The sequence below is a fragment of the Rhinoraja longicauda genome, chromosome 31, assembly GCF_053455715.1.
Source record: "Rhinoraja longicauda isolate Sanriku21f chromosome 31, sRhiLon1.1, whole genome shotgun sequence".
Taxonomy (NCBI): domain Eukaryota; kingdom Metazoa; phylum Chordata; class Chondrichthyes; order Rajiformes; family Arhynchobatidae; genus Rhinoraja; species Rhinoraja longicauda.
The window spans coordinates 18,934,002-18,956,345 of NC_135983.1; the positions used below are offsets into that span (position 1 = coordinate 18,934,002).

A 22,344-nucleotide genomic window follows, 5' to 3' on the forward strand; every position below is an offset into this window, starting at 1 on the left:
GAAAGATACTCTGAGAAGCTGAGGAGCAAGTTTTCAGCTAATGCCTCCTCTTCAGTTTGGAAGGGCTTGCAAGAAATCACCAGGTACAAGAGGAAACCCCCCTCCCCCTGCTCCTTGGACAATCGTCAGCTGACCAACGACCTGAACGAGCTCTACTGCAGGTTCGAGAAGCAGAAACATAACCCTGGGACTCCCTCAACCCCAGCCCCCCCCCCCCCTCTCCCCAATTACCACTTCACACCTACTCACAGCCTGACTCAAGTCTGCAAAGACTGGCCCCTTCCCCCACCCCCCCCCCCCCCCCCCACCCCTCTGCAATCACCACTTCCCACCCACTTACAGCCTGACTCCAGTCTGCAAAGACTGGGCCTTCATCCACTACACACCCCCTCCTTGCTGCCCAACATCAGTCTGGCCACTTCTCCATCTCCAACAACAGAAATTAAGGAGGTGGAGAGGCTATTCAGGAGATAGAAATGCCAGACGATGTTTCCCCCTCTATCCTCAAGCTCTGTGCCGAACAACTGGTCTACACAGACATTTTTAACCAGTCCCTGCAAACCTGTACTGTCCCTGCCTGCTTCAAAGTCTCCACTATTGTCCCTGTACCCAAAAACACAAGGATCACTGGTCTTAATGACAACAGGCCTGTTGTACTGACCTCTGTACTCATGAAGACCTTGTGTTGGCCCAGCTGAAAAACATCACAAACCCCCTGCTGGACCCTCTGCAGTTTGCATACCGTGCCAATAGATCGGTGGATGACGCAGTCAACCTAGGCCTGCACTTCATCCTCCAGTACCTAGACCACCAGGGGACCTATGCCAGGATTCTGTTTGTGGACTTTAGCTCTGCATTTAACACCATTGTGCCAGAGTTACTACACTCCAAACTCTCCCAGTTGACTGTGCCTGAACCCCTCTGTCAGTGGATCATCAACTGCCTGACATACAGGAAGCAGCATAGGAGGCTGGGAAAGCACATCTCGGACCCGCAGACCCTCAGCATAGGAGCACCGCAAGGCTGCGTACTCTCCCCTCTCCTTTACTCTCTCTACACCAACAACTGCACCTCCATAGACTACTCTGTCAAGCTTCTCAAGTTTGCGGATGACACTACCCTGATTGGACTGATCGAGGATGGGGAGGAATCTGCCTACAGACAGGAAGTGACACAGCTGGCGTCCTGGTGCCTTCATAACAACCTGGAGCTCAATGCTCTTAAGACAGTGGAACTGATTGTAGACTTTAGGAGAGCATCCCCTCCCCTCCCCTCACTCACCATCAACAACACCACAGTCACATCTGTGGAGTCATTTAAGTTCCTTGGAACCATCATCTCCAAGTACCTTAAATGGGGGGCCACCATGGACTCCACCGTCAAAAAGGCCCAACAGAGGAAGTACTTCCTGCGGCAGCTGAGGAAGCACAATCTGCCACAGGCAATGATGGTCCAATTCTATACTGCCATCTGTCCTCACCTTCTCCATCATGGTCTGGTTTGGCTCAGCTACCAAGCACGACATCCAAAGGCTGCAACGAATCTTTCGATCAGCTGAGAAGGTTGTTGGCTGCAACCTTCCCCCCATTGACGAACTGTACACAGCAAGGACCAGGAAGCGGGCGGGCAGGATCATCTCTGACCCCTCTCGCCCTGGCCACAAACTCTTTGAAGCACTTCCCTCTGGAAGGTGACTCCAGACTGTCAAAGCAGCCACAGCCAGACATAAAAACAGCTTTTTTCCACGAGTAGTAGCTCTACTCAATAACCAAAAGTCTGTAGTCTCTTTTTGCTCTGGTTTATTTCACTCACATGTTTAAATAGTAATGTTGTATTCTTAATGTCTTAATGTTTTATGCTTTATTCTTAACTGTTTACTGTTGTTACTTGCGAGCGGAGCACCAAGGCACATTCCTTGTATGTGTACATACTTGGTCAATAAACTTATTCATTCATTCATTCGTGTATCTTGCAACAGAGGAATATTATTGCATGGGAAGATTTAAACCAATAATTATTTGCTGATCAAGATCCACTGAGTTCATAATATCAAGGTATCCACAGTTACCAATAATATAAATTAGCTCTGGTGCAAAGTGCGGCTGTACAGTTAGGTTTATATTAGAACTAAAAAGCAAAAAAAGTGCAGGTTGGAAATTTGAAATAAAAATTGAAAATTCGAGAAATACTCAACAGATCAGGCAAAATCTATAAGGAGAGAAATATAATTGACAGAAAAATCTAGTTCTGATGAAAGATAATTGATTAAATTATTTACTCTGTTCAGTTTTACATTCTGCACAAAATTCCAGTGAGACCTGCTATTTCCATTTTATCAAAACATAACTTGCAAGGAAAGTGTTCTTGTACAAAGATATTTTGTGTTACTCCTGTTCAAAAGGTAGATTTAAGAATGAAACATCCTATCAATGATATGGTTTTTCATTAATACGAGGAAATTGCCATCTCGCTTAAGTCTGCATGACTTATGCTGCCAATTTGTTGCTGAAAAATCTTGGTGACTGTCTAGAATTTGGACTGTTTCATTGTGGTGTCAGTCCTCCTGATCTGGTCTCAGAAATAAATAACAGATTATGCAGTGGAAATGGAATTGTATTGTCTTTCAAAAAATTGAGCAGCTCATTCTGTCACTGAATTATTTCACTGGTTACATTATAATGGAATCCTTAGATAATTCTGATATTCTTTCTGTAATATCCTGGAAATGAATTTTATTTTCTTGAGTCATTCATCTCGTAAATATGGGGAGAAATAATAGTATCTAATTCATTAATCCATCTAGTTCATAAAATATATTTCTTGGATTTTATAGATATAATAATAAGAATCAGCAAGATGGTATAGCTTTAGTCTAGAGGGCATAGCTTTAAGTTGAAAGTTTAAAGGACATGTGCGGGGCAAATTGTTTTACACAGACGGTGCTGAGCTCCAGGAATGCACTGGTGGTGGAGGCAAATATGATAGAGGCATTTAAGAGCATTTTGGATGGAAATGCAAAAAAATGGAGGGATATGGATTAAGTGCAGGCAGATAACATTAGTTATCTTGGCATCATGTTTGGCACTGACATTGTGGGCCGAAGGGTCCATACCTGTGCTGTACCTTTCTATATACTATGTTCCAGTTCCATTAAAGAAATGGAAAGTTGAGACCAGCTATGTTGTCTTCCCACCTTGGAACACATAAAATGGTTTCATGGAGGTTATTTTCTTTCTAAGAGTCTGGGTTGTCTTTCAATGAACCACTTCTACATAACTTAAATAGAATTACAGTACAGGTAGTTATGCTATGATGTGGTATTTGCATTCCGAAGAAACCTTGTGTTAACGAAAATCGCATTAGAAAGACAATTGTGTCAATGGGAAAATAGGGGTTTCAGAGCTCAAGAGTTTCAGACTTGCAATAACAAAATTACTTTTCCTGTAGGATTTTCAAAGGTCTTTTCAATAGCAATAAGTTTATTTTTGTGCAAGGTGAAAATACTACAGGCTGTATTAATAGAGTATCCTTGCCCAAATATCAATAGAAACGATTACGTGTCAATTTCAATAGCTTCCTATGGTGAAACTGACAGTGTGTTCTTAAGAGACAATAGTGTATGATTACCTGGGGGAGATTACCTGGAAACAGGTTTTTTGTCCCTTATCCCATGTAAATTTGAGACCACTTTTATTGTCTGTTTCACTATTTACAAAGTGGTTCTCTAGTTCCTAATCTAAATCATGTAACTAATTCACTCCACGTAATGCAAATAACGTTTCTAATTCATAACTCCTATTATATACAATTTGTGTTGTGGAGACGTGTTACCTTTTAAAATAAAAAATATAGTTCATTAAACCATATTGCATTTTTGAAGTTGCAATTTAGAAAAGGTGTGCTGTTTAATTGTCAGATGGTACGGTAACTTGGTTTCTTTTCACTCTTCCAAAGTATGCAAGGTTTGATATTTTAGTGAATATTGTTGCTACTTCTTTGCTGAATAACAAACCTGATGCATTCATTTATGGCAATGGACCTGGCGAAGCTTTTCTTACACTGCTTACTGTCGCCTTAATTAATATTCTCAAAGGAGTTGCATGATGGAACTTGCTGACATCCTTATCTGTGGTTTGCAACTGCTTTGAGGTGTCATTTGAAACTGTTCAGGAACACTATGGAGTCCTTGTTGTAAAGAATGATTTATTCAAGAGAGATCATGTATATTTTTGCAGGTTAAGTTAAAATGCTGCAGTAAACTATAAACAAGGGGTATTTCATCCCAAATGACAATTGTGCATAATATTTGTAGATTTAGGAAGTTGTAGAGTAGCAAATTTAAGAACCAGGTGCCCAACATCTGGACGTTGTTGAATCTGACAATTTATAGTGTTGTACAGCGAAAATGGGGAGGAAACGAGTGCCAGACGGACACAGAAATTGAGCCAAGCCAACAGGCTCTGGAGCTGAAATAATTTCTAAAAATATTTCTGAAATTTCTAAAAATATGAAAAGAGTTCCTTAACAGACAAACAAATGTTTTTAAAAGCAGTTAAGCCTCTTTCGAAATGTTCTGTGTTTCATTATAAATTAAACGGACATTCACTATGCACATTCCCGATGAAATCAGAAATGCCTCATTTCATTCTTTTGACAAAAAAAAAATTATACTTCGTTTAACATGACTGTGCAATTTACCAACTCTGTGTATCTTCAAACCAATCACTTGAATGAGGCCAGGGACACCATTCAAATTTGCAAAAAAAAAGTTGAATCATTGCATGCATAATTTTTTTTAATTAATATCAAAATCAATTTTATTCTTAAATTATTTTTTTACTCTGAGTTTCATTTTAAAAACGCTCACTGCAGTTGATATAATTAAATCTTATCCTTTACACACAAGTGATTGCCTCCCATGGACGAAAGAGCAAGCATCATTATCAATGCTTTGTTCTACTGGAGAGATCATGCAGCACATAATTGGAGATGTTTTTCGATCTCTCAGAATAAATCTTGGAAGGCTCCTCTGAATACTGCAGTGCTTAATGAGTGATTTATATTTTTAATATTGCTGGTACATCTGAGAATAAATATATCCATATGGCAGTTAAATCAGAAGCATCATAATGTGAGTAAAATGCTTTTTCAGTCAGAGAGTGGTGAAGGTGTGGAATTCTCTGCCTCAGAAGGCAGCGGAGGCCAGTTCGTTGGATGCTTTCAAGAGAGAGCTGGATAGAGCTCTTAAGGATAGCGGAGTGAGGGGGTATGGGGAGAAGACAGGAACGGGGTACTGATTGAGAGTGATCAGCCATGATCGCATTGAATGGCTCGAAGGGCTGAATGGCCTACTCCTGCACCTATTGTCTATTGTCTATTGTCTATTGAATAGTCCACTGGCAAAACAACAACTGCAGACTGAGAAACAAAGTGACTATTTCAGATGAATAAAAACTGGAAAATGTAATCACAATTGAGTACAGGGACACTAAAGAAAGGGTACAGGGTAGGAAGTAATAAAGGGAGGAATGAACTGGCAAAAGGAGGTGAAAAAACCTAAACAGGATGGTTGTGGTTCTTTTGCCTCAGACCTTCCCTTTTGTTCTTGCCTCTCCTCTTTCCTTACTTAAATCTAGTTCTAAAGCTCTAGAACATCCTTTATCATTATACTGCTAGCTGTCAGAAACATTGTGAGCGAAGTGGAGTTCAGTACATCTTCCATAAATGCAGCAAAAGGCATGCACCCATGCCTTTAATGAAATGCTGTGATAGTCTCCAGACATTAAGGCAGGGTTGGTGCTTATGTTGTGTCTGTGTATCGAAGTGACCTGGCTGAGCCATTGGGAGGTTTCCTCGTCTTTACAATCCACAGGGAGAAGAGATTGCCAAATCCCAGAGTGATTTACGTAAACTATCTATTTTTTTTCCAGTTCTGATGAAAAGTTGTCATCCTAAAATGTTCATAATGTTTCTCCACAAAATGAGAGTTGACCTGCTAAGAATGTCATATTTTCATTACTTTAATCCACAGTCTGAATAGCCTGCTGTGGAAAATGCCTTTACTGATTCTTTGTTGCACCTTCATGCAATTGAAAAAGCTGACAACCATCACAATTAGCTATGACTACCTTTGTGAAAGTCTTGCGCATAATTGCTTTCAAGTAAATAAAATTAATATAGTTCCATAAAGCTTTCATATAGATTTGGCAGGAAGGTCAAGAATGGGTTAAATACACTACTACTGAAAAGTCTCATTTTAATTCCCCTTTTCGGGGATTTTTGCTATTGAGTTTGTTCAGTCATGATGGACCATAAGATTAACTGTTCCCATTAATTTTTTTAAATTGGGATCTAGCCAATGGAATCTGGAATGAGTTAGTTCTTAATGCAAGTTCATGTTGGCCTGAATTTGCATAAATCACTCCAGGATTTGGCTGTCTCTCTTCCCTGTGGATGGTGAAGACGAGGAAATCTCCTAGTGGAGCTTCCAAATCTCTTTAATAATCAGAGCCTCATACCACAGTATAAGCACCCATTCTTCTTTAATATCTAGAGACTGTGTAAGAATTATTATAGCTTTCAGTCTGAAGCTACAGTATTAAATCTGAATAAAATGACTGAATAAATATACCAACTGACTGCGAGAAATTAACTCCATGAATGAGCTAAAAAAATTAGCATTAGTAAAATAATTAATATGGGGAAATTAGACTGAAAGGTAATTATTCCCATGGACCTGATGACCTGGATCTTATCATTTTGAAGGAGATGGCTATAGGAATAATAGACACATTAGCTTTCAAAAATTCCATGGATTCTAGAATGATGCTGAGAGATTGGAGAAGAGCAAATATGACCCCACTATTTTAAAAAATGAGGGAGAGAATAAACAGGGCTCAACTGAGCAGTTAACCTAAAAACAGCTGTGAGGAAAATATTATATTCTACTTCTAAAAAAGTAGTAATAATGTATTTAGAAAACAACTAGAACAGGGTGGACCCGTTGGGCCCAAACATCTCCTCGCACCCACTCCCCGCATCCCTCCCATTCTCCTCACCCACTCACCCACTCCATCCCCCCTCAACCCCCCCCTTATCCCCCCCTCCTCCCCCTCACCCACTCCATCCCCCTCAAGCCCCCTTATCCCCCCTCCTCCTCCCCTCCCCTACTCACCCACTCCATGCCCCCTCAAACCCCCTCACAACTCCCCAAACCTCTCCTGCATTGATCTAGCACCCTCCCCTCCCCCACTCCATCCCCCTCAACCCCCCCTTATCTCCCCTTCACCCACTCCATCTCCCCGCCCCCCCTCACCCACTCACCCACTCCATCCCCCCTCAACTCCCCTTATCCCCCCCCTCCCCACCCTCACCCACTCATCCACTCCATCCCCCTTCAACCCCCCTTGAGGAAGCGGCGGCTCGAAGGCAACTGTCCCCTCATTCAGCGGCAGCGGTGGCTCGACGGCAACGCCCATTGCTTTGAGCGGGAAGAAGCCCCGGCAGACAACCAGCGCGCTTTGAGCGGGGAGAACCAGCAACCAATCAGAGCTGAGACGGCGCTCCCCCCACGTGGGACCCGGAACAGCGACCAATCGGGCGTCGAGCGGGAGGTCGGAGCCAATCAATCGACCCCGCGTGGGGCGGAGCGGCAGGGGCAAATCAGGACGCATCGGACCCCACGTGGTGGGAGGTGGTAGAGCCAATCAAATGGCAAACTCAAAATGACGATCTCAAAATGGCAACCCTCCCCCAACTGCGCACACACGGATCTGGCGGCCATCTTACCGTTGTGACGCAAGATGAATACGTAGATATTAGATCAGCGGGCCCCAACTGCGCAGGCGAGGACCTGTTGGGTTCCCATTGTGACATTGAACGCAGCTGACGAGCAGGGAAAGTGGAAAAGGGGTTTATTAATGTCAATAACTTTTAAAATATAACAACAATTTGAATGAAACTTCTTCCAGCATACCACAGGACAATGGTGAGTAAGGTGGGCCTAAAATTGTTGCGCTGTCGTGTACCGGTTTGGCTGTTTTTTGGGATCAAACTAATATATATATACAAACAAACAAACTTACAAGATGAGAGTTTTAGTAATCTAATATAGATATAGATAACAAATTGGGTAGTCAACATAGCGTTATGAAAAGAAAATCATGTTTGCACAATTACTCCAGGATTTGGCAGTCTCACCTCCTTGTGGATGGTGAAGATGAGGAATTTTAATATTATAACTACTAGAATGGATAAGTAGAAACCAATTTATGTCGGGCATTTGAACTTTTAAAGGGCCATTAGTAAGACGTCACTCAAGATTAACTAAGATTGGACCTCAGTTTGAGGTAATATTCTACTATGGTTTGCGGATTGATCAACAGACAGAAAATGCAGAGAATAAACAAATTAGTTATATTAGGTGGCTATGATTAATGAGTGGGATACCAGAGGGATGAACGCTGTTGCTCCAGCTGTTTATAATTTATATCAATGATTTGGATGAGGGGATCTAGTATAATTTATTCAAGTTTGTTGATATTACAATTTAAGTATTATAAAGTTAGTCTAAAGAAGTGTGAGGTGTGGCATTTTGTGACGTCTAACAAGGGCAGGACCTACACAGTGAATGGTAGGCCTCTGTGGAGTGTTGTAGAACAGAGGGAGCTAGGAGGGCAGGTGCATAGTTCCTTGAAGGTCGAGTTACAGGTAGATAAGGTGGTCAAAAAGGCTTTTGGCACATTGGCCTTCATCAGTCAGAGTATAGAGTATAGAAGTTGGGAGGTCATGTTGCAGTTGTATAAGACGTTGGTGAGACCGCATTTGGAATATTGTGTTCAGTTCTGGGCGCAATGTTATAGGAAAGATATCGTCAAGCTTGAAAGGGTTCAGAGAAGATTTACGAGGATGTTGCCAGGACTAGATGGTGTGAGCTGTAGGGAGAGGTTGAGTAGGTTGGGTCTCTATTCCTTGTAGTGCAGGAGGATGAGGGTGATCTTATAGAGGTGTACAAAATCATGAGAGGAATAGATCGGGTAGATGCACAGAGTCTCTTGCCCTGAGTAGGGGAATGTAGGACCAGAGAACATAGGTTCAAGGTGAACAGGAAAAGATTTAATAAGAATCTGAGGGGTAACTTTTTCACACAAAGGGTGGTGGGTGTATGGAACAAGCTACCAGATGAGGTAGTTGAGGCTGGGACTATCCCAATGTTTAAGAAACAGTTAGACAGGTACATGGATAGGACAGGTTTGGAGGGATATGGACCAAGCGCAGGCCGGTGGGACTAGTGTAGCTGGGACATGTTGGTCAGTGTGGGCAAGTTGAGCCGGAGGATCTGTTTCCACACTGTATCACTCTATGACTCTAAAAGTCCTGACCCGAAATGTCACCTATTCTTTTTCTCCAGAGATGCTACCTGACTCATTGAGTTACTCCAGCACTTTGTGTCTATCTTGGGTAGCAAAGTGGTTCTGAGGATAGTGCAGAAAGGTACCAGCAGTTTCTGTGAATGGCAGATGGTACATACAGTAGAACCATAGAAGGTCAAACTCTTTAGTAGAAAAACTATAAAGGAAGAATATTTAGGAAGCATTGAGAGATTAAAAGGTACAGGTATTCAGAAGGGTCTAAGTGTTTTTTTACACAAATCACTGAAAGTCATTATGCAGGTACAGCAAGCAAATGGAATGTTGGCTTTTGTTTTTAAGACGATTTGATAACAAGAGTAATGCAGGAATAGTCTTCATGAGACCACACTGCTCATTGGGTCAGCGATGAGAAAATAATTTATACACCCAGAGGGTCTTGAATCTTTGGAATGCTACATTCAAGAAAACAGTGGAAACAGAGATCGATAGGTTTGCAGGTAATAATGGAATGAAGGAATAAAAAGTTAGTGCAGGAAATTGGTTCCGAGTTGATAGTTCAACCATACATTGAAAAGAGCAGGCATGGTGGCCAACTCCTGCTTTAAGATGGAGATAGGCCAATATTTGAAAGATTGAAGAATTGAGACTTATTGGGAACTGGCACACGGGGAGATGCCATTAGATATCAGTCATGACTGGCGGGACTTGAGAGGCTGGTGTCTACTCCTGCTCCTCTATTTTTGTCTTCTTGTGTTTTGTGTTCTTATGTGCTTCTGTTTCTCTTTCTCTTTCTCTTAATCCAGAGGTTTGGGTACATGCCTGTGACTACATTCATGGATGGTACATTCTACTCATGGTTAGATAAACAAGCTCATGTGCTGGAGCTTCAAATGGAGATTAAAGTTTACTTCCTGCATATACTGGTGATAATTGGAGCTCTTGACCAAACTGTTAAACTTTCAGTACATAATTAAATTCTAACAGTCTAGTCAGACCCAATGTTTATTCAGATTACATGCCTCAAAACTAATCTTAGAAAATTCATTGTTGCTGTGATCCCAATGGCCACATTCCTTTGTGTTTTAACACTTTTCACGGTTCAGGGTTTTGGCTGGTTTCTGCTGAATTCAAGTCTCAAGTTTCCAAGAGGTACTCTGTAATAAATCTTTGAAATGGTAGTGACTGCATGCTCCTGGGGTTTAAATGTTGGCCTTTCACCTCAAAGATTAATTCAGCTAAACTGATGAGATAAAAGTTTCCGTCATCTTGTAACAAGCCAGTTCCTGAAAGTAGTACATCCACAGCCCAAAACAGCACTCGTGAAGTTATATTTAAAACAAAATCAGCATTCTAATTCAAAGAAGCCGGAGCATATTTGGTTTTGGAAGCAGGAAATTATTATGTTTACAGAATAGGAGTGAGACAAATATTTGGTGAAGTGCAGAACAATACTAAATTTCGTTTAGAAATTGGTTTGACAATACTGTAACTCCAGTCATTGAGACAAGGGGTGTTTCATCGTCCTGGAGACAAGTCCCTTACCTTGAAGAAAGCCACAGTAATTCAGTAAATGAAATGCATGAGGAACTTTGACCTTTAAAGAACTGGAATTTCATTTTATATAAAATTATATAAATATAAAGCAGAAAATAAACTGAACTAGGTTTTTAGAACATAAATCTGCCAACCGAACAACACATACAGTATTTAGCTTTAGCACAAGAAAAAGAGAGCTTAAATCAAATTATTCGTTTCTAGGTGAAGATTTGAAGTAACAAGCCATTTGCAACAATATAAAAACGCCATATATGCTACCAAAATTTACATTTGAAATCCTGTTGGATTTTTCTATTCAAAAGGGAAGAGATAAAGTCCTTCCATTGATTCTGGATGATTTACAGTTTTATAAAGATAGTTGTGTTTTGGTACATTTCAAGTGATTTGAATAGAAATTAATTGCTAAAGATGTACATATGCTCTAACAAAAAGCTAATTGAGTAAGCATTATCATAGCAATTTAAATATCAAAATGGCAAATAATGTAGAATAGAAAAGGTAAGGATGGTAGAACAGAAATCTTCCAATCGAAAAATGAAATGTGTTTAACTTTAGCACAAGAGAAAGAGAGTTTAAATCAAATAACCATTTTCTACTTTTTGAAAACGGGAATTGAAAAGGGGAGAAGTTACTTTAAACCTGTATACAACCATGGCCATTTGGTCATATAGCACAGAAACAGGCCCTTCGGCCAACTGGTCCATGCTGACCAAATTAGTCCCATACCTGCATCTGGCCCTTATCCCTCCAAACCTTTCCTTTCCTATCCATGTTCCTGTCCAAGTGTCTTCTAGATGTTGTAATTGTATCCATATTTACTATTTCCTTTGACAGCTCGTTCCATGCACACACCACTATCTGTGTGAAAACCTGCCCCTTGGATACCTTTGAATTTTTCCCCTTTCCCTTCTAGTTTTAGGCTTCCTTCTTTCTAATCCACTCATGGTTTAAAATACCTCTATACGGTCACCCCTCAGCCTCCTATGCTCCAGGGAAAAATGATCTATACAGGATTTCAGTGTCAATGCCTCCACATACATGCTATCATTGAGTTCTCCAAAGGGACCATCTTTTTTCTTTGATATCCTCTTTGCTTTTATTGAAGCTGAAACCCCATTTCCCTCAGCCATCAGTATGGATCTATTGCCTGGTCATGTATGAATAAATTACATCTAACAGAGAAAGAGAAAATCCATTGTTGTGTTTGAAGTATTTCAATTGATCCTTCATGCTCTTTCACCTTAAATATATGAATAAGTAATTATTGATCCAGTGAAGAGTCCAATTGTTCACAATAATTGTCTATATCTCAGTAGTCTTCACACTCACCTCCATAGCCTAGCCGTGAGAGTGAGTCAAACAATATACTGTCAGAATTATTTGCAAATTAACATAATACATTTAATTATTTCATTTTTTAAATTATTCGCTCAGGGATGTAGCCTATGTGGGCTGAGCCAGTATCTAATTACTCATTCCGAGTTGCCTTTGAGAATTTGGTGGTGAGCTGCCTTCTTGAACCTCTGCACTCCATGAGGTGTGGGTATATCACAATGCTGTTACGGAGAGGGTTCCAAGATTCTGAACCGGTGATGGTGAAGAAATGGTGATATCGTTCCAAATAAGGATGGTGTGTGACTTGAAGGGCAGCTTCCAGCTGGTGGTGTCCCCATGCGTTTGCTGGCCTTGTACTTCTAGCTAGTGGGAGTGGTGAGTTTGGAATGTGTAAGACGGAACTGCAGTTGCTGGTTTAAACTGAAGATAGATACAAAAAGCTGGAGTACTCAGCGGGGCAGGCAGCATCTCTGGAGAGAAGGAATGGGTGGCGTTTCGGGTCGAGACTCCTTCGTCTGAAGAAGGGTCTCGACCCAAAATACCACCCATTCCTTCCCTCCATAGATGCTGCCTGTCCCGCTGAGTTACTCCACCTTTTTGTGTCTTATCTTTGGTGAGTTTGAAAGATCCGTCTGAGGAGTCATGGTGTTGATGCAGTGCATCCAGTAGATTGTACAAACTGCTGCTACTGTGCATCAATGCTGGAATGAGTGAATACTTATGGATATGGTGCCTTGCAAATGGGTTGCTAAGTCCTGCATGATGTCGTTTTTTTAGTGTATTTGAAGCTGAACTCATCCATGCAAGTGGAAAGTAGATGATGGACAGGGTTTGGAGAGTTAGGTGCTGCAGGATTCATAGCCTTTGACCTGCTCTTATATCCACATTGACTCTATGGCTACACCATTCAGTTTCTAGGCAATGGTAATCCCTGGGATATTCGTAGTGGGGGATTCATTGATGGTAATGCATTGACTGTCAGGGGGTTATAGCTGGATTTTGTCTTGTTGGATATCATCATTGCCTGGCACTTGTGCAGGCAAATGTTACCTGTCCAGGACTGGACATTGTCCGGGTCTTGTTGCACTTGGATATGGACTGCTTCATTAGCTGAGGAATTGTGAATGGTGGTGAACATTGTGCAACAATCAGTAACATCTTCACTCCTGAAATGAAAGTTATCACATTTACATAATAATATAAACACCTTACAATATTTTCTTTGTGAGTATCTTCCAACCTCAGTTTAACTAGCCTAAAGCTATGACAGAGTGCTCCAGACCTCTGGAAAGCACAGCAAATGTCCAGAGTACATGCATATAATTAGCCAGATGCTATGCTGTGTGTCAACAAGTGTGGCCAAATCTGGGACAGCTGTTTTTGGAAAAGAGATAAGCGTATTGCCTAGGGAACCCGTTAGTTTAGTTTAGTTTAGTTTAGTTTAGTTTAGTTTAGAGATACAGCGCGGAAACGGGCCCTTCGGCCCACCGAGTCCACTCCGACCAGCGATCCCCGCACATTAACATTATCCTATACACACTCAGAACAATTTACACTTATATCAAGCCAATTAACCTACAAATCTGTACGTCTTTGGAATGTGGGAGGAAACCAAAAATCTCGGAGAAAACTCACGCGGCCACAGGGAGAACACACAAAACTCCGTACAGACAGCACCCATAGTCAGGATCGAACCCTGGTCTCTGGCACTGCAAGCGCTGTAAGGCAGCGCTGCACCGCCATGCCGCCCTAGCAGGGAGAAATGTTGACATCTGCAGGACGATAGCAATGTCACATTCCCCCTTGTCAATGGGGGATCAGCGTCATTGGGGTGGTGAGTAAACAAAGGTTAAAAGATTATTCATGTGACATAATGTATGATTCCTTCAAAGGCTGCACATTTGCAACACATTTTCATGGTTATATGTCTAACAATTTGTAATATATGATTTCTGCAATTTCTTAAATGTTTGGAATGTAGAACTGATTACCAGATGAAGGAATTGGGACAAATGGCTAAGATACATTCAGAAGGAAACCAAACACAGGAAAGAATATGGATAAAGAGGCCAAAATAAGCAAATGGAAGAGGAAACAGTGTTTCACTGCAATTCCACTTGTTGGAATATCTCACAGTTCTAAATTATTTTAGGACAGAAGCTTATTCTTTTCTAAAGCTTTGAAGTTAAAAGTTCAATGACGGGAAGTTAACATGTAGAAGAGTGAACTGTAGTATTGTGGACTCTGGGGATCTGTTTTAAAGAGGAGTTGAGGCCTTTAAGCCCGTAAAGGCTTTATGTTTCTCCTCTTTATTTAAGGAAGTTACACAGGACTTTCACCTACCCTTTCACTGAAATCTCCAATAACAAAATTTGTTTCCTTTGTGAATACCTATTAAAATGTTTTCATTTAGCACCTCACCTGACTCTTCTAGCTCCATGCATAGATTACCCATGTTGTTGCTAATGTATCCCTGGTTATTGTTTGTATAATATATTTATAGGAACTGCTTCAGATTTAGCTTAATACTAGTGCTAGTGATTAATGCCAGTGATTTCTCTTTGCTTCTTAATTTTTTTTTAAATGCTTGCCTTGATAGAGGTTTTTAAAATTATGAGAGGGACGGACAGAGTTGACATGGGTAGGCTTTTCCCTTTGAGAGTGGGGAAGATTCCAACAAGGGGACATAGCTTCAGAATTGAGGGACAAAGGTTTAGGGGTAACATGAGGGGGAACTTCTTTACTCAGAGGGTTGTGGCTGTATGGAATGGGCTTCCGGTGGAAGTGGTGGAGGCTGGCTCGATTTTATTATTTAAGAGTAAATTGGATAGGTATATGGATAGGAGGGGATTGGAGGGTTATGGTCTGGGTGCAGGTAGATGAGACTAGGTCAGGGAGAATGGTCGGCGTGGACTGGTAGGGCCGGACAGGCCTGTTTCCATGCTGTAGTTGTTATATGTTATATATGTTATACATACTCTTGAGAAACTTCCCCTATCATTACTTCCTTACACCTGTTCTGTGCTTCCCATTTTCTCTTTAGCTGATCCTCAATAATTCTCGACATTCAGGGTTCTGGACCCTCGACATTACCTCTAATTTTTACCCTTCCATGAATATGTTGGCATTGAACTCTTGATATTTCTTTGAATGCTCCCCACTGTGCAGATGTAGATACACCTGCAAATTGAAGAGGTTACCAGGGAAATTGATAAGGGCAAGGCTGTGGATGTTGTCTATATGGACTTCAGTAAGGCATTTGACAAGGTTCCACATGGAAGGTTGATTAAGAAGGTTAAATCGTTGGGTATTAATAGTGAGGTTGCAAGATGGATTCAACAATGGCTGAATGGGAGATACCAGAGGGTAATGGTTGACAATTGTATGTCAGGTTGGAGGCCAGTGTCTAGTGGAGTGCCCCAGGGATCTGTGTTGGGTCCACTGTTGTTTGTCATTTACATTAATGATCTGGATGATGGTGTGGCAAATTGGATTAGTAAATATGCAGATGATACTAAGATAGGTGGTGTAGTTAGTAATGAAGTAGAGTTTCAAAGTCTGCAGAGAGACTTGGGCCTTTTGGAAGGGTGGGCTGAAAGATGGCAGATGGAGTTTAATGCTGATAAGTGTGAGGTGCTGCATTTTGGTAGGACAAATCAAAATAGGACGTACAGGGTAAATGGTAGGGAATTGAGGAATGCAGTGGAACAGAGGGATCTGGGAATAACTGTGCATTGTTCCCTGAAGGTGGAATCTCATGTGGATAGGGTGGTGAAGAAGGCATTTGGTATGCTTGCCTTTATAAATCAGAGCATCGAGTATAGAAGTTGGGATGTAATGTTAAAATTGTACAGGGCATTGGTGAGGCCGAATCTGGAGTATGGTGTGCAGTTCTGGTCGCCAAATTATAGGAAAGATGTCGACAAAATGGAGAGGGTACAGAGGAGATTTACTAAAATGTTGCCTGGGTTTCAGCACTTAAGCTTCAGAGAGAGGTTGAACAGGTTGGGTCTTTATTCTTTGGAGCGTAGAAGGTTGAGCGGGGACTTGATAGAGGTTTTTTAAATTTTGAGAGGGACGGACAGAGTTGACGTGGATAGGCTTTTCCCTTTGAGAGTGGGGAAGATTCCAACAAGGGGACATAGCTTCAGAATTGAGGGACAAAAGTTTAGGGGTAACATGAGGGGTAACTTCTTTACTCAGAGGGTGGTGGCTGTATGGAATGGGCTTCCAGGGGAAGTGGTGGAGGCTGACTCGATTTTATTATTTAAGTGTAAATTGGATAGGTATATGGATAAGAGGGGATTAGAGGGTTATGGTCTGAGTGTAGGTAGATGAGACTAGGTCAGGGAGAGTGGTCGGCGTGGACTGGAAGGGCCGAACGGGCCTGTTTCCGTGCTGTAGTTGTTATATGGTTATATATTGTTGATGCTCCCAATCTACCTTTGCCAGGTGCTCCCTTAGGTTAGTAAAATTGGCCTAACCCCTATTTAAGATTTTAATTACTAGTCCAGCCCTGTCCTTTTCCATATCACTTTAAAATTTATGGATGTGCAGAAAGGAACTGCAGATGTTGGTATATACCGAAGATAGACAAAAAGTGCTGGAGTAACTCAACGGCCCAGGCAGCATCTCTGGAGAAAAAGGATGGGTGACGTTTCAAACCCGAAATGTCAGCTATTCTAGCGTTTATCTTAAAATATATGGAGTTCTACTTCCCTCACTGACACTCCTTCATTTGGCCTGCTACAATCCCGAAGATAAGATCTAGTCCATCTACATATTGCCTCAAAAATCTCTCCTGGGCACATGTCAAAAATCCTGACCACACTGAGCATTTAGGCTAAGGCACTCCCAACTGATATTTGGAAAAGTTAAAATCCCCCTGATACAATAACCCTATTTTTATTTAATCTCTTAGACTCATCAATTTTGATCATCTTCAAAATAAATTAATTAACGCAACTGACCTTATTAAGGAAACATTGTAAATAAAAACATTTTTGCTAACCTGATGTCTAGTGTTTCAAGCTTTGCTTAGATTTTTCAAAGACAAATTCTAGTCTCAATTGACATTGCCTTTGGTTTGTTCTAGTGATGAGTTTATTGAAGTTCAGCTGGCCACCAGATGGAGAATTTTAGAATTTCTCCCCTTGCAACATGTGGCTGTTTGTCATGCTGCATTGATGTAGATTATGATAAAGTGGGAAATCTAGACAATCTAGCATCTAACTTCCCTTGTTGTAATAAAGGTTAATAAAACAAAGACATCCATGAAATTGGAATGGACATATCTTAATGTTCAATAAATTCTTTTTTAAGAACATTTGTTAGATTGCAGCAGGACTAATTATTAGGCTATTTGTTAAACTGTCTTTTATCAACTTTTCTGTTTACTGGTAGTTTCTTGAATAACCAATAAAATTAAATAATGATATCATCTTTCCCTAAACTGCTCATTTAGTTCATTCAAAATTTATTGAAGTCTTATGTATAATTGCAAAACAGAGGATATTTTTAAAACTTGAAAGCATTTTAACAAGCAGCTGGCAATAAGCATTTATGTCCCCAGATAACATTTAAATCTTTTCAAATCTGGCTCAGATATCAATGTAACTGTAGATTCAGAATTAACATCATATTTGCCAACTTTAGAATCCCGTTTGAAAGTAACTTAGCCTTGTGGAGGCACATTGGTGCAGCAGTTAGTTCTGCTGCCTCAATATTCCAGGGACCAGGTTCGATCCTGACCTAGGGTGTTTTAAGTGCAATGTTTGCACATTCTTTTCTTGACTACATAAATTTCCTCTGGAAGTCCTGGTTTCCTCCCATATCCTGAAGATGAACTGGTAGGATAATTGGATCATTGAATTACCCATATTGTAGGTTAATAGCAAAAAGAATCAAAGGGGGATTAATAGGTATGTATGTGAGTAAGAATGAGTTGCAGGGAATGAAGCAAGTGGAAAGTGCTCCCCTGGGAAATAGCATGGCCCTGATGAACAGAATGGGCTCTTTTGGTGTCATTATAAAATATAAGTAGAGATATATGTATAAGATGTCCTTGAATTGGACTTCTGTTCATGACTAGAATCCATTGACTTAAATTCAAAGTGTTATATATTGTGAGACATTTAATTTTTTACAGTTTGAAACAATGAGATTATTGCAGTTGAGTTATTTCTGTTTTCATGGGGTATTTTTTCATTTTTTGAATCCCATACAATACAAAATATCAATTGTACTCAAAGGAGATTTCCAATGCAGACCTAAATTGTATGTACACTATCCTGGGAATATTCAGATATGTCAAAGGGTCTGCTTCTGACCACGACCCTGTGTCTGAAAATTACTCCAACTATTCAGGTTGTGGGAAGTCAGTCTGTGAGTTCATTTATTAACTGCAGGTTATTCACTTCTCTCTCCCACCCTCATCCCAAATCTTCGAAGAATTTGTGGTGTAGGATTGCAATGAACAGTTTCCTGTATTGTCATTTACAGAATGAAATGAATTATGCTACAATTGATGGGTGTTCATTAAGATGACTTTAAGACCTTGCCTACAGCAGTTAAACTTTGTAAAACCCTTCAGATAATTAGCAGGTAGCTGTTACAACAAGGCTGAAGCTGATATTTCAGGGCTGTCATCGCCATTAATCTGGTCACCTCTCCAGGGTAAAAGAAATATATATATTGCCGAACGTGCTTTATAGAAAATTTACTTCAACTTTTTATTGTTCCAACAACCTAGGAATGGTCTTTTGGGAATGTACAATTACAAAGTATGGAATGGAAAATAACACTTTAAAAAGATCATGCTGAATCTTTGCCAGTCCACAGTCAAATTTGTCTCAATGGATTCTACATAAAATCTACTCATAAAATCAAAATAAATTAGTGACAAAATGAAAAAATAGAGCAGTGAACCAATAGGAAACTTGAATAAACTCGAGATAAAATCACTCCAATGATAATTTCCTGTTGATTCCACATTTTTGCTAAAGTTACAGACAAGAATAGTTGTTGTCTTTGTGACTCCACAGTGTATAATTTCATCAATTGACATGTGCATGTATGCAATCTTCTCGACTCCAATAATAACATCTCTATCCATGATTCTGCCACTGTATGCAGATTTGAAACTTTATTTAATTAATTTGGATGTGACTGAAATTAGGTACAAAGATGCCTCCGATTATTTCATTATGCAAGTTTAAAAGTTGCTGTAAAATTTCCCTGAAATTAAAAAGTTTAGGCATTATATTTTGATTTCTTCAAACTTGAAGTTGGCCAAAGAGTTCTGGAAAATATAAGTTTTAACCATAAGCATGGCAAAGTCATGCTAATGAGAAAGATTATTTTCTACTTCATTACAAAAGCATTTATTCTTAATCTAAACTATATCCAGAATTTTAGGAAGTATAAGATTTATTCAACTAAAGTTTGGTTGTTGGAGTTCTGCTTTCTGGATACATTTTATCATTGCGTTCAGCTGAGTTGGTTTTTACCAGTTCTTGCCCTTTGCATTGGATAGAATTTCATACAATGATGAGACATCATTAGTCCAGGGTGCGATGAGTAGGAGAGAGGTGAGGAAAATGGCAGAATTCAGTTCGAACCAGAAGAAGCTTCCCTCATATGACATGGTCAGCAAACACTGATCAACGTAACACCAGCCTACTGAAAAGTCATCAATATGGAATGTTAACTGTTCTCTCCTTCAAACTGCTGTCTAATATGATCTCTCTGCAGCCCTCTCTGTTTTTGTATCACCGTCTTAGTAAGTGATTTTTCTACAAATTGATTTTCAACTATTAATGATTATTTTTATCTAGGGACCTGAAGGAAAACCGGGAAAACCTGGGATAAGGGGAATACCTGGCAGAAAGGTTTGTTGCACTTATGATTTGTTTTGGAGTAGCAAAAGGAACACCAGTATTTGCCAATTTTTACATACTGATCCAACACCCTGTGTCTAAGTCATCGGATGTTCTACTTTGTTTGTCAATCATTGTACCCATCAATCTTTCTCTCAATATTTGGCCTATTCATTTCTATTTTCTCCCTCCAGATTGTCCTAACATCCAAGAGATAAAATTGATTAAAAGAACAAAATATTTCTACGCACTGCTAATACATAAGAGGCAAAGCAATGCATCTCTGAAGTATCTTTGAAAGGCTCCAAACCTTGCCATATAATATTGGTTGAAGATAACACTTTCATGCTCTTATGGAATTATTGAAACTTACATTAGTACATAATTTCCTCTGTGACCTTGTAGGAGATCCATGAACAATCTGCAAAACTATTCAGCCTGTGGAAACCAACAGCATACTTTACTTGCCCCAGTAGTGATACTATGGTGGATAGATTTTCAATGCAAATTATGTATCCACACATCATTAAAATATATTGACTGTATTCGCCCTGGCGATTATATTTCTGATCTTGCATCCAGTGCCAATGGGAAAGAGCATTGAGTTCTATCTAACAATTCAAACAACTTTATCAAAATGCCTTTCCAATGCTCCTCTTCATTCTCCATCCTCAGAATTACTAGTTTGCAAATAATAAATTCTCAGATCTGCCTTTTCCTTCTGAAGATATTTGGTAGAATTATTTTTTTTAAATTTAGAATCTCTATTTGATATTTAGAATTATTTATATAAAATGTGTTGAAATCAGACTTAATTAGCCAGTGCTGATGTACCTGTTCACCCTTTCATGCATTATGTTGCAGGGTAGCAAAGGACACTTGGGATATCTGGGAGAAACTGGACCCCCAGGAGACCAAGGACCTGTAGGAACCCAGGGGCCCAAGGGATCACGAGGAACACGAGGATCTTTGGTATTCAGCTTTATAAATATAGTGTCTTTTACTGAATTAAGCCATCACCAAAAAGCCTACAAAATGTAAAGTTAACTATTAATAGTATTGACGGAGGCTGCTTGATTTTCCATATTAAGTGCTGCAGACTGTCTGTCTTGATAATGTTTAAACATTGATATTGCTTTCAATTGAAGACCTAGTTCAGTTTTGCAGTGTTCGATAAAATACATAAACGTGTAATGTAGTCAAATTTTTTTTCATTCTCAGCCTGATTTTTGTTTGCTGAAATTCTATTTTAAGCCTAGACGTTGCTTTATTTGGTGGACAAAGGTGTCAGTACGCACCATGAATAAACATGGCTGGAACACAAAGTAATTACATTTAACTTCTCAGAGTCGCACATTGTTATGAATTAAAACACTGGCTTTAGACATTCCAAACATTGGGTCCTAATAGGCATAGCATTAGGGCAAAGTTATATATTTTACTGATTTTCCAATGAATGTATAAATCAAATAATTTGAAATGAACAAACACCACGATATATTCAGTTTTCAAGCAAGATTTTTTCTTCCCTCTTTGATAGGGTGCTCCTGGTCGAATGGGAGTTCAGGGTGAACCTGGGTTACCAGGCTATGAGGTAAGGACATTTCAATGCACGGACATTAGTAATGTTTACTTCTTCATAATGGATAACTGCACAGGTCCAAATGTGAAATAGAATATTCTTGAACTATTTTAACACATTTTTTGCAGGAGCATCATATTAAAAAATAAAAACATATAACGCTGGAAAAACTGAACAAAATGGACAGCATCTGCAGAGAAAATAAAAACAAACTGCTGGAGAAACTCAGTGGGTCAGGCACCCATGGCAGGAAAGGAATAGGTCAAGTCCTGATGCATGGTCTTGACCCTAAACATCAACCATTGCTTTCTCTCCTCAGTTGCTACCTGACATGTTAAGTTCCTCCAACAGTTTGTTTTTTGCTCCATATTCCAACATCTGCAGTCTGTTGTGCCTCTGAGGAATGAAAAACAGAGTAAATGTTCCTTGTCAAAGACCTTTCATTAGAACACCATATGCTTTTTTTATATCGTGGGTATCTGTGAATTGCTAGTGTGGCCAATACCAATGCTGTCAACTGGATGTTTTGTACATTACATGGTTTGCTGTTCAGCTGTAGACATTGTAAAGAATTAACCATGCCAGACCAATGAATAGACCAATTTGGAGGTAACATATCCTT

The 22,344-nt window shown here is 39.9% G+C and overlaps 1 protein-coding gene across 1 annotated transcript in view; it reads left to right on the forward strand.

The window, feature by feature from the left end:
* The window catches only part of LOC144608367 (uncharacterized), a 334,350-nt gene that overhangs the window by 251,694 nt on the left and 60,312 nt on the right, over positions 1–22,344 (forward strand). The window contains 3 exon segments of the mRNA XM_078426045.1: positions 20,099–20,152; positions 21,005–21,112; positions 21,681–21,734. Coding sequence (XP_078282171.1) covers positions 20,099–20,152; positions 21,005–21,112; positions 21,681–21,734 — 216 coding nt within the window.